Here is an 11,565-nt window from a genome sequence, read left to right as displayed (position 1 = left end):
CACGTTAGTGTACATGAAAGTTCGCGGTGGGCGGACAGGTAGTCGTATCAGAGCGGGAAGTGAGATCGGCAGGCCGTGCGCCAAGGTAGCCGTCGGTGGCGCTGAGGGACTCTTTGCGAACGCGTAGCCCATTCAGCCGTCCTTTACGAATACAACTTGTGTTGTGTTTTTACATTTGGTTGTCACGACTCCTCCCCACAACTAAATGCAACTGCCGGATGTCATGTTCGATGCAACCGGCTTTTCTTGTATTAGAAAATTATATCTGTGTTATAAAATGAAAATCTTTTTAAGAAGGGTAGCTCTCGCCGATCAATACTCTTATTTCGTGCGGCAAACACATCCTTCTAGGTCAGACCCGAAACATAATCAGTTGTGTGTGTGTGTGTGTCAGAGAACACAACTTGTGTGCGTGTTGTCATCCCCGCACTGCATGCATCTAAACCGCCTTAGTGTGCTGTCATCACCCAGTATAAGATCCAAAGTGAAAAGTCGAAAAATCGGTCTCGTCATGACCGAAGGCGTCATGACCGAAGGCGTCATGACCGAAGGCGTCATGACCGAAGGCGTCATGACCGAAGGTCTCGTTGTTGGACCTGGGCGACGGCTATGTGAATATCATCTCATCGGAAGATGCTGAACAACTTGTGTCCAAACAACTTCGGAACCGAAGAGTCATCTGCGCGTATCAGCGCAGGCGTCGTTACGACGTATCAGGGAGACCGAGAATCTCTTCCGAGGTGCGCGTCTTGCTGCTGTTCTGGTCATACAGTCTTCCGGTATCCTGCATGCGGTCGGTCGTCTTGGAACATAGCTGACGGTGGGGCTTGTCGATTGTCTTCAGACGAAAAGCTCTCAGCGGCGAGGTCGAAGACAGGTCCTAATTGTGGGGTCTTGTCCAGATTCGGACGGGCCCGATAGGCGTAGGTGTCCCAGTGTCGGACGTGCTCCACAACTGGCATAACTGGACGTGCCCTAGAGGCGCCAGAGGCAGAGACGCCAGAGGCAGAGACGCCAAAGGCACTGGAGCCAAAGGCACTGGAGCCAAAGGCGTCATCGATGTGGACGGATCGGAGAGCCGAGCAGGTCCGACAGCCGCGCGGATGGCCTCGGGCGACCAAGGGTTCCGGTCTTGGAGACGTACTGCGACGAGGAGCTCGTCAGCTCGGAAGAGGTCTGTGAAATTACCTTTCAGCACTTGGTCCCAAAGACGATGTTGGGTAGCAGTCACAGGGTTCCAATAGGGGACATCAAAGATCGTTTGGTTCAGAGGACTCGCATACCAGAGGAGTCGCAGGTAGGACAGTTCCGGAAGCCTGGTCAGAGGGATTCCGCGCAGTTGACCGATCTGGGAACGGAAGTCAAAGCCTTGCGGTATAGAATCTCCCCTCGTTTTGGTGTGGCCATAATGAAGTTCCTTTCGATGGACGCCTGCAGGTTGGCCTTGTGACCGAAGAGTACCCACCGTCGCCAGCCAGGCGTGGATGCGGAGCTGCGGCCGAGGGGAGACATTCCTCCATGCACGCTTATGCCATAAATTCCGCAACGTCCTGGCTCGGAACACGGCCACCACCGCAGAGTCTGGCAATTCATCCCAGTAAGCATCACACAATACCTTCTGCATGTACGACAACCACACATACTGGCACACACTCTCCACGCTCGCCACACACGTCCTCATTACACACACACGCACAATACCTTGTTGGTGTACACACACAAAAATTTCGTGTTTCGTCCCCGGCCGCGTCAAGTTGCCTCCCAGCAAGCACTCCGTCGCATGGACGCGTCCATGGTCATCGGTTCTACGGGACGACATTGAAGAGTTGTTGGAAACCTCGGTGGGCGTACCACCCAAGTCGTTTGTAGGAAGCTGCCGGCTGGGTTGCCGGCTGGGTTGCCGGCTGGGTTGAATTTTTGTAGGTACTCCTGATGTTCGCGGACATTGAACCCTTGTGGTCGGGGCTCGCCCGTAAATTGTACGACGGTAGCTCCTCTGGCTCAATTTCACTAATTCGGCCTGATGCTTCCCCACCCTCCCAAGCCTCCGCACCCGGACCACCGCCACCTCGACCGAACACGGTAACTCGTCCCAGTTGCCCTCGCACAACATCTTCTGCAGGTACGACAGCCACGCACAATCACACGTTCTCTCCGGACTGCCTACACGCGTTCTCTTTCACTTGTTGAAATACGTACGAAAAAGATGCCGTCGGGAATGTGTTTCGTTGGGGCTTATTTGTGTTCCGAACACCTGTCCAGACCAGACGGTGCAATGGTGTGTTCTTGTGGGGCAACTATTTGGTCTTGAACGGGTGTTAGAACGGGTGTTACAGCGGGTGTTAGAACGGGTGTTACAGCGGGTGCTAGAGCGGGTGTTAGAGCGGGACAGGTCCCAGAGCCGGAATGCGGGTCCCCGAGACGGAATTGGGGGTTCAAGGATGGGACGGCTGTCGGACGGGTCGTATTGTTCCGGTCCGCGAGACGCACCGCCACTAGGAGTTCGTCGGCTCGGAAGAACTCTGTGAAGTTGCCTTCCAGCACTCGGTCCCAGCTGTAGTATTCGTTCTCGTCCCGAAGAGAGACGTCGACGAAGAGAGCTTGGTTCTGAGCGCTGGCATACCACGAGAGTCTCTGGAACGACAATCGTGGAAGTTCGGTTATAGGGATACCGTTTAGGTGGCTAATGGTCGCGCGAAAATTGAAGTCAGAAGGCCTAGGCGCGCCATTGTTAATGGCGTGGCCATAATACAGTTCTCTTTGGAAGATGCCCGTTGGTCGGCCTTCTTTCCGGATCGCACCGGCCGTCGTTAGCCAGGCATGGATGCGCAGCTGACATATCATCGCCCATAAACCCCTCGCCCACAAATTCCGCAACGTCCTGGCTCGGAACATGGCCACCACCGCGGAGTCTGGCAATTCATCCCAGTAAGCATCACACAATACCTTCTGCATGTACGACAACCACACATACTGGCACACACTTTCGACGGTTGCCACACACGTCCTCATTATACGCACGCGCTCCCTAACTAGCACACCGGAAATTCATTACCCAAAAAATTGATGTTTCGTCCCCCAGGTAGAAGGGAGGGGTATACTCCAGCGCCGCCTTCCCATCTTCCTTCCCATACTCGTGCGTCTGTGTCGTCAACTGTGTGAGCACACGTGCACACACCACGCACATGTGGTAACCCGTTCAAGGGTCAATAACTTGTTCAAGGAGGACAGGGAGTAAGGAGGACAGGGAGTGAGGTACGAAACGGTCCGTTGGTGTAAATACATACAGGTCACAGGTGGTACGGTTATGATGGCTCGTAGTTGTGATGGCTCACAGTGTTACCGCCACGAGAATTTCATTAGGCCCGAATTGGGCCGTAAACTCTCCTTTCAGCACTCGGTCCAAGAGAGGGCTTCTAGCCTTCTTCCCTCGCCACCAAATCTCGCTGTTGAAGAGATGAGAGTTATTATGATTCGCATACCACCGAAGCCGCCAGCATGAAAGGTCGCAGAGTTTGTCGAACGAAACTTGGTCCAGGTATTTGATGTGGTCCTTAAAGATATACTTTGGCTGGCGGTCATTCGACCATCGCTGTCGAATTTCAGCTTTGAGCAGCTCATCCCGCCTCAGAGAACACGCTTTAGCCAGACTCCGAATTTGGCCCGCCGTCGTCACCACGGCGTAGACGCCCATCGAAGGTCGAAACTCCCCATCCGCCCACAATTTGCTTTGCCATAAATTCCTTAAAGTCTTTAATCGGAACATACCAACCTCCACGGAGTCAGGCAACTGCGACCAGTCTCCGTCACACAACATCTTCTGCATGTACGACAACCAGACATACTCAAACGCACTACTATCCGGGCTCGCCACACACGTTCTCATTATACACCTTGTCGCCAAAAATACTTTGATGCAATTCTCGTTGACTTTTTTTCCAACGCCGTGTTTGTACGCGGTGTGTTTTGTCCACCTTCCAACGCGGCATCTGCTCCTTTAGTCATGACGCCTTAACCTTCCACTCCGTTCCTCTCTCAGGACCACTCCAGCACCACCTTGGAGGCAGGTGCGTGTGCTGACAGCTCAAGACCAACAGCTCACGGCTAACTATCTCGATAAAGCAGAGGCGGCGCATGGACAGTGCGGCCATAAAATGCTAGCATTGATGCGTGAAATAAGTGGTGAGATAAACCAATAAGTGACAAGTTCCAGGATGGGCTTTGGGCAGTTACAGTCGGTGGCTGGTTGCGAACTGTAGTTGACTGGGTGGGGGAGGTGCTGGTCGTTGCAGGGTCCAGAGCAGCAGTGATCCCAGAGGCGATGAGGTCCCACTTCAGTGGTGCAGGAGACGAGTCGGGGGTCCGAAAGAGGGGTCCTTCAGCCGATGGGTCCGTGAGCTGAGCTGGGTAGTCCAGCCGATGGATCCGTGACCTGAGGGGTCCTCGAGCTGAGCTGAGGGGTCCTCGAGCTGGGTTGAGGGGTCCTCGAGCTGAGTTGAGGGGTGTCCTCGAGCTGAGCTGAGGGGCCCTCAAGCTGAGCTGAGGGGTTCTCGAGCTGAGGAGTTTTTGAGGCTGGTTTTTTCTTCCTTCCAGGGGCTCCAGAACCGGTGGGGGTGGGCGTCCCCGAGGCGCACGGCTAGGAGAAGATCATCAGATCGGAAGTGTTTCGTGAAGTTGCCTTCGAGAACTTTGTCCTCCCAGAGCGTGTCTTGAGCCTGGGAGTTGGTCGAGGGTTGGAATGGCCGGCGGCACTTTTCGAAAGCGTACCAACGCAAGCGTTGGTGCGAAATTTCCGGGAGGTCCTGCGTTCGAAGTATCTGGAGGTGCTTACGTTGATCTCGAATATCGAACCCTTGGGGACGGGCTTCGTCAGTATTCCTAACCCGGAATCGGCATAATTCCTGGGGGAGAATCTCAGAGGGTTTAGCTTCCTTCCGTAATTCGCCTGCGGTTCTCTCCACGGCGTACACCGCCAGTTGCGGCCTTCTGCCATCTTCCTGGTCCCAGGCGTGACGCTTCCATGCGTTTCTCAAAGTTTGAAATCGGATCAAGGCCATTCTGGTAGAGTCTGGTAACTTGTCCCAGTCATGTTCACACATCATCTTCTGCAGGTATGACAACCAAGCGCACTCCCAAGCGTTCTCTGCACTCGCCACACACGTTCTCATCACCCTCTCGACCAAAAATACTTTACGCCTAATTCACGTTTCGTCCCGTCAAAATCCGCTTTGGCTGTGTACTACGCCCAAAAAAATACCTGCCCGACCAACTTTTTGGCTCCCTCCTACAGCTGCACGGCCACTAACATATCATCAGCTCGGAAGTGCTCCGAAAAGTCGCCTTCAAACACCAGATCCCAAACCGGGTTTTGGCCCGCTTTTCCGGTTTCCGATGCGTTATCGAAAAGCTTACAACACCATGGGTGTTCGTACCACCATAATCGACGGTACGAAATTTCCGGTAGATCGCCTAAACACACCCATTGTAGGTACTTGATATGATCGCCAAATTTAAACCCTGCCGGTCGGGGCTCTCTTGTTTTTCTAACACGTTTCCGACCAAGTTCTTGTTGGTCTACTTCAGATGGTTTAGCTTGCTTCCGGAGCTCGCCCACGGTCGTCTCTAACGCGTACAGCTGCAGGTCGGGTCGATGCCCATCAATCTCACGTCCAAAGCCACGATTCTCCCACGCATTCCTCAAAGTTTGAATTCGGATCACTGCCATTCTCGTTGAGCCTGGTAACTCCTCCCAGTTGCCCTCACACAACATCTTCTGCAGGTACGATAACTACACATACCCACTACCACTTTCTGAACTGGCCACGAAGGTCCGCATCACCAGCCCTTAAAAAACTTGCAGCCCTAAAGATACTGCGATATACGTTTAGTCCCCAACCGTACTCTCCACGCGGATGTCTGAGACCTCATTCGACTCTGCTTTCTTCGAACGCAATCATTCAGCGCGTCTCTTCACCGCTTCTACCCTGGGTCCAGCTTTTGACCCGAGGACGTCTACCGCTCACGTCGCCCACCAACCACTGGTCGCATACTCCAATATGTTCGTCAACTAATAAGTTGCATGGAAAGTTGAGAATCGTCAATGTCTTCGCGAACTCACACTTGCGTGCTTGTTTTCAAATCTTTATCCCTTTTGTCTTGATTCATTAACAGAAAAGTGAGACCGTACTCTTCTCGGTATTGGCTGCGATTCTACTGAAGGAGTTGAAGTTAGCTTAAGTTTAAGGAGAGTTGAGATGGGTTCTGATCGCGTCCGGTAAGGTTCACCGCTGCAGCGGTTTCCGCGTGATGATGCCCGAGTGGCTAAAGTCGATGTAGGTTGGGCGGCAAGCCGGGGGCTCTAACCCCACCTCCCCTCCCCGGTGGCCACGTGCTCGTGAACAAAGTTGTGCTTCTGCGTTTGTGGTCTAGTGGTAGAATGCCTCGTTGCCATCGAGGCGACCCGGGTTCGATTCCCGGCAGACGCATTTCGGGTATTTTCGCATGTTTACAAGTTTCATTGACACTCACGTTTCGCGTTAAATGAGAGGGTCTCTCCGGTATCCACAGAATTGCAAGCCGGCATCAACACAAGATGTCCAATAACATTGACGAGTCCGACTCCGGAACAAGTACACTTACCTAGAGATACTACGTCTACCGTATTCGATGGATACATCGACTTCTGGTTCGCAGGGCCCATCAACATCTACCGTTAAGATACGAAGTGTTTGTAGTGCTTGAGTACGTAGAGGAAGGGCTTGCAGTCGCTCGTTTCCAATCTTTGGTGCGCTGGTAAGTGATGTAACAATTGACCAAGTTGGCGACAGATCATAACCCGCATCAGCTACATTGATTAAGATTCACCTTCAATTCACTTCCCTTCAAGAACTGACACAGCACACTCTTTCAAGAGCTGGCACAGCACACTCTTTCAAGAGCTGGCACAGCACACTCTTTCAAGAGCTGGCATCCCGTAAAAAATAACTCTTGCTGCGGCCAGGTCTTTGGATAGGTACTAAGCTAACCTCTATTTTAACCTCTATTTTAACCTTCAACACCCCCTATGGTAGTCATCGGGGTTCGGCAACAACAGTGATACCCGAGCGTTCGCATGTCACCAACAGAGTCGTCAACCACTGTCAGGGAGTAGACCTGCATGAAGAAAACGGACGTTCTCTCGGAGCGGATATTCAGCGAGTCTGCAAAACGACTAACTGAGCAGCCGTCAGGAGCAGCCGTCAGCCAGTCAACTTGCGGGTTAGACTTTTTATCAATTTTTGCACAACACACACACACGGACGGCTCCAAGAGGTCAGCGTGTGCGGAATGGGAGCCAGTTGTCTGCGACCAGCCCGGACGGTTTGGTATTTTTTTAGCATCACAAAGCAGCGTCATGGTTTACAAGCTTGTTCTCGTCCGTCACGGTGAGTCTACCTGGAACAAGGAGAACCGGTTCACTGGCTGGACTGATGTGCCCCTTTCTGAGACTGGTCGTCAGGAGGCGCTTGCTGCCGCTGAAGTGTTGACGGCGAAGGGTTACAAGTTCGACGTGGCCTTTACTTCGGTGCTGAAGAGAGCGGTGACAACTTGCTGGGCCGTGTTGGAGAACACGGACCAGTGTGCGGTCCCGGTGCAGCAGTCGTGGCGTTTGAACGAACGCCACTACGGTGCCCTTCAGGGTTTGAACAAGGCGGAGACCGCGGAGAAGCACGGAGAGGCGCAGGTGAAAATCTGGAGACGGTCTTATGACGTCTGCCCCCCGGCTCTTGAAACCTCAGACGAGAGGTTCCCCGGCAACCAGGCTCTGTACAGCAAGCTGCCGAAGGACTGCCTGCCGCAGACCGAGAGTCTGAAGACCTGCATCGACCGCGTACTTCCCTACTGGCAGGACACTATCGCTCCCCAGGTTTTGGATGGAAAGAATGTCTTGATCGCCGCACATGGCAACTCCCTCCGAGGCCTCGTGAAGCACCTAGACGAGATGACCGAAGAACAAGTTCTAGAGCTGAACATACCCACGGGCGTGCCCCTTGTCTACGAACTGAACGAGAACCTCAAGCCTATCAAGCACTACTACTTGATGGACGAGGCCGAGCTCAAGGCACGCATGGACGCCGTTGCGAACCAGGGCAAGAAGCAGTAAATTGTATTTTTCGAACTTTGTGTAGATTTTGGAGTGGATTTATTGTGTGGGTAGGCTGCACACACTCCCGGGTGGCTGCACACACTCACACTCCCGGGTGGCTGCACACACTCACACTCCCGGGTGGCTGCACACGCTCCCGGGTGGTTCATGGACCAACTTCGGGGTTTGCTGCGGGCTGGTTGGATGGAGTCATGGCGGGCGACAACGAGTTTAAAAAAGTATTGCCCCCCGCCGTAGAGGAATTACCGGGAAAAAAATGGCGATACGGAAGCGCGTGGATGACAAGTTGGCGTCTCTGGTATGGAATGCCGTGGAGAACCATCAGCGGGCGTTTTTGGTGTTAATAGGGAAGGACATACGGAGTCATGTGTTGAATTTGTACGAAATGCGCAGCAAGCTGGGTACGCATAGGTTGAGTGTTGCGTGGTGTTATCGACGTGATATAGGTTTTGCGGCGAATAAGATGAAACGTGCTAAGCAAATAAGCAAACGGAAGTCGCGCGGGACGTATGATGCGGAAGCAGAAGACCCTTTCTGGCTGTTCCAGCAGGGTACTAAGGTGACCTATTGTCGGTACCGTGACTCAAATCGGTTGATGGGTAACACCTACGACTTTTTGGTGTTGCAGGACTTCGAAGCCATCACGCCCAACGTGCTGTGCCGAGTGGTCGAAACCGTGGCCGGCGGTGGACTCATTGTCCTCGCCATCAAGTCCGTCCAGACCTTCCAAGAGCTCTTCCATAAAAAGTTCGACATACTTCGCGTCTACGACCACGACCGGACAGACCACGACCGGACAGTCCAGGACCGGACAGACCAGGACCCGGCAGAAGGCGGGTCGGTGGAGAGCAACAGGTACTGTGAGCGGTTTATAAGGTCGCTGAGCCAGTGTCGTAACTGCCTCATCCTTAACGACCAACTTGACATCTTGCCTATATCTCGCAAACGGCTGGAGGAAATACCCGACATCACCGGCTCAATGACGTCGTCTAAGTACGACCTGAGGACACATAGCAAGCATGCGATTGTTGACAAACAGCTACTTCGTCTCCAAGAGGACTTCCGGCGACACACTCATATCTCTCCGATACTGAATTTATGCGTCACATTTGACCAGGCGAAGGTCGTGGCCGCCATTGCTGACCATTTCCACAACCTAGGGGAAGGGGTTGATGACCAGAAGAGGGTGGTCTCTATATTGGCTAACCGCGGTCGCGGGAAGTCAGCGGCTTTAGGACTTGGCTTAGCAATAGGCGTAAGGTTGCGCAAACTCGAGCGCGTCGGCATCTCTGCGATCAACATCGAGAACGTCAGCACCGTTTTTGAGTTCTTCATTAAGGGCCTGGAAGCCGGAGGGATTACCGACCAATATGGGGCCGTTACCGGCGATATATCTGGCGTTGGACACTACCTCAAAACTACCTGGAAGGAAAAATATGTCCTTACAAATAATGATCTTCAAGACCCGGATTTCGATATGAAGGACTCCCAGCTGGCTACGGAAACCAATAGGAATCGAGATGCGCGAATTTGCCAAGTCGAATGTTTGCTGGATCAGAGCCATCGCACGATCGTGGAGTTCGTGTCTGTCAAAGAAGCAGCCAAACTGCAGCAGGACCACGCGCCTTTCGACGGGACATTGAGCCTACATGGTGGCAGCAGACCTCAGTTCGACTTACTCGTCATCGACGAGGCTGCTGCCGTCCCCATACAATTAATGCGCTCCATCCTGAAAGCTAAGAGCAACATTTTGCTCGCGAGCACAGTGGATGGCTATGAAGGCACGGGTCTGGCGTTGACGAACGTAGTCCTGAAGGAGCTTCAGCAACAGCCGCAATTGGATTACGACCAGCGGCTCATGCAAGCTCCCATACGGTATGCTAAACGCGATCCAATCGAATCTTGGTTGCGGAGCTTCCTGTGTCTTGACGCGGGAACAAATATTGTCGGCGATCGTCGGTAGCGGCGAGTGGTGGGTGATAATAGCCACTGGTGGCTGAATTTTTTTCTGTTGGGTCAACTTGAGTCACCGCATTGAGTCAGGCACTCTTTCGGGTATGTATGGTGGGTGCGACTCACGTTGGCGGTCCCTTTCGGACTTTGGAATAGATTGTGCGGTGGAGGTTTTTTCACCAAAAGAGTCCCATGGACATAATAGATGGTCATGACCGTATTTGTTTGGTGATGGCTCATCCTGACGATGAGACAATGTTCTTTACACCGACGTTGCTGACGTTGCGCGAATTACTGGTGGACTTTGAGAAGCAGGTCCACATCGTATGCTTCACGAACGGCAACAATCAAGGTTTGGGAAAGCTGAGAGAGGAGGAACTTAACAAGTGCTTGTCTACGTTGTACGGAATCAGTGGCAACACTCAGGTCGTGATTTACGATAGACCGGAATTCCGGGACGGAACGAAGTACATGTGGGATGTGAGCTTGATGACGAAACTGTTGACGGATTATTGCAGAGAGCGCAAAATCGATTGGCTATTTACATTTGATCGCGACGGGGTATCTCACCATTCCAACCACAAGGCCTGCTGGAGGACTTGCGCGGACGTCTTGGATCGGGGTGGTCTTGTGAAAATAAAAGGCGCGTTCCAACTTACATCGTTACCTCTGATAGTGAAGTATACCGGCATTGTTGGAACAGTGTTGTGGATCCTCTGCAGACAGCTCCTAGGTACTCGTGAGCACATCTTCCTTGTCAGGCCGTGCTACCTGCAAATGTTCAAAGGAATGCACTGCCACAAATCACAATTAACATGGTACAGGGTGCTCTTTGTTTTGTTTTCCGTGTAAGATTCCCCCCCCCCCCCACCCCCCGTATTTCCCCCAGCCGTTGTAACATCCCCCAGCCGTTGTAACATCCCCCAGCCGTTGTCACCATAAGAAATTTAGTTCCCCCAGGTACGCTGTTTTCAATGAACTGAGTCCCATCGACTACAGGAGCATCCACGTCCGCTGAAGTGACGCCATTCATCCTGCGGGCTAGTCGCTGGCACCCAGTGCTTTTATCTTTCTTTCTCTTTGAGCCAAAACTCCTCCGGTAAACCTTTCCTTTAGATAACAGTATCAATGACGGATATGTATCAATGACGGGTATGTACCGACGACGGATATGTACCGACTACAAACATGTACCGAAGACGTACATGTACCGAAGACGAACAACGCACCCGACGAGGTAATACCCACGAGGCAACCTGCTCCCGAGATGATTTCCCCACAGGCACCCCCCTTAAAGCGGCCTGAGAAGACCGTCTCAGATTCTTCGACGAAAGTGCGACGACATTTGGAGGCGCCAATTTCCTAGCCTGTATGAAAAACTTGTGCTGGCCAGACAGATACGGCCTCGGCTGGACGCGGCTTCGGCTGGGCGCGGCTTCGGCTGGACGCGGCTTTGGCTGGACGCG

At 52.9% G+C, this 11,565-nt stretch overlaps 8 protein-coding genes and 1 non-coding gene across 9 annotated transcripts; 4 read left to right on the top strand and 5 right to left on the bottom strand.

The window, feature by feature from the left end:
• Window positions 1–880: 880 nt before the first annotated feature.
• GNI_186940 (hypothetical protein) lies at window positions 881–1,624 on the bottom strand (the record flags this gene model as incomplete). The annotated part of the gene is made up of 1 exon (XM_011135329.1): window positions 881–1,624. One exon carries the CDS (start codon window positions 1,622–1,624, stop codon window positions 881–883), a length of 744 nt encoding a protein of 247 aa, XP_011133631.1.
• A 611-nt stretch (window positions 1,625–2,235) lies between these two features.
• GNI_186930 (hypothetical protein) lies at window positions 2,236–2,844 on the bottom strand (the record flags this gene model as incomplete). The annotated part of the gene is made up of 1 exon (XM_011135328.1): window positions 2,236–2,844. One exon carries the CDS (start codon window positions 2,842–2,844, stop codon window positions 2,236–2,238), a length of 609 nt encoding a protein of 202 aa, XP_011133630.1.
• A 487-nt stretch (window positions 2,845–3,331) lies between these two features.
• On the bottom strand, window positions 3,332–3,886 carry GNI_186920 (hypothetical protein; the record flags this gene model as incomplete). Its single annotated transcript, XM_011135327.1, has 1 exon — window positions 3,332–3,886. One exon carries the CDS (start codon window positions 3,884–3,886, stop codon window positions 3,332–3,334), a length of 555 nt encoding a protein of 184 aa, XP_011133629.1.
• Window positions 3,887–4,529: 643 nt separating this feature from the next.
• Window positions 4,530–5,102, bottom strand: GNI_186910 (hypothetical protein; the record flags this gene model as incomplete). The annotated part of the gene is made up of 1 exon (XM_011135326.1): window positions 4,530–5,102. One exon carries the CDS (start codon window positions 5,100–5,102, stop codon window positions 4,530–4,532), a length of 573 nt encoding a protein of 190 aa, XP_011133628.1.
• A 182-nt stretch (window positions 5,103–5,284) lies between these two features.
• GNI_186900 (hypothetical protein) lies at window positions 5,285–5,725 on the bottom strand (the record flags this gene model as incomplete). The annotated part of the gene is made up of 1 exon (XM_011135325.1): window positions 5,285–5,725. The coding sequence occupies one exon, from the start codon at window positions 5,723–5,725 to the stop codon at window positions 5,285–5,287; it is 441 nt and encodes a 146-aa protein (XP_011133627.1).
• Window positions 5,726–6,414: 689 nt separating this feature from the next.
• GNI_186890 lies at window positions 6,415–6,485 on the top strand. The gene has a single exon. It is a non-coding gene; the product is annotated as a tRNA-Gly (tRNA).
• Window positions 6,486–7,393: 908 nt separating this feature from the next.
• GNI_186880 (bisphosphoglycerate mutase) lies at window positions 7,394–8,143 on the top strand (the record flags this gene model as incomplete). Its single annotated transcript, XM_011135324.1, has 1 exon — window positions 7,394–8,143. One exon carries the CDS (start codon window positions 7,394–7,396, stop codon window positions 8,141–8,143), a length of 750 nt encoding a protein of 249 aa, XP_011133626.1.
• A 259-nt stretch (window positions 8,144–8,402) lies between these two features.
• GNI_186870 (putative N-acetyltransferase) lies at window positions 8,403–10,109 on the top strand (the record flags this gene model as incomplete). The annotated part of the gene is made up of 1 exon (XM_011135323.1): window positions 8,403–10,109. One exon carries the CDS (start codon window positions 8,403–8,405, stop codon window positions 10,107–10,109), a length of 1,707 nt encoding a protein of 568 aa, XP_011133625.1.
• Window positions 10,110–10,291: 182 nt separating this feature from the next.
• On the top strand, window positions 10,292–10,951 carry GNI_186860 (N-acetylglucosaminyl-phosphatidylinositol de-N-acetylase; the record flags this gene model as incomplete). The annotated part of the gene is made up of 1 exon (XM_011135322.1): window positions 10,292–10,951. The coding sequence occupies one exon, from the start codon at window positions 10,292–10,294 to the stop codon at window positions 10,949–10,951; it is 660 nt and encodes a 219-aa protein (XP_011133624.1).
• Window positions 10,952–11,565: the final 614 nt, after the last annotated feature.

Source organism: Gregarina niphandrodes (assembly GCF_000223845.1).
Source record: "Gregarina niphandrodes unplaced genomic scaffold scaffold00077, whole genome shotgun sequence".
In the NCBI taxonomy this organism is placed as follows: Eukaryota; Apicomplexa; class Conoidasida; order Eugregarinorida; family Gregarinidae; genus Gregarina; species Gregarina niphandrodes.
This window is presented reverse-complemented; position numbering and strand designations above follow the sequence as displayed.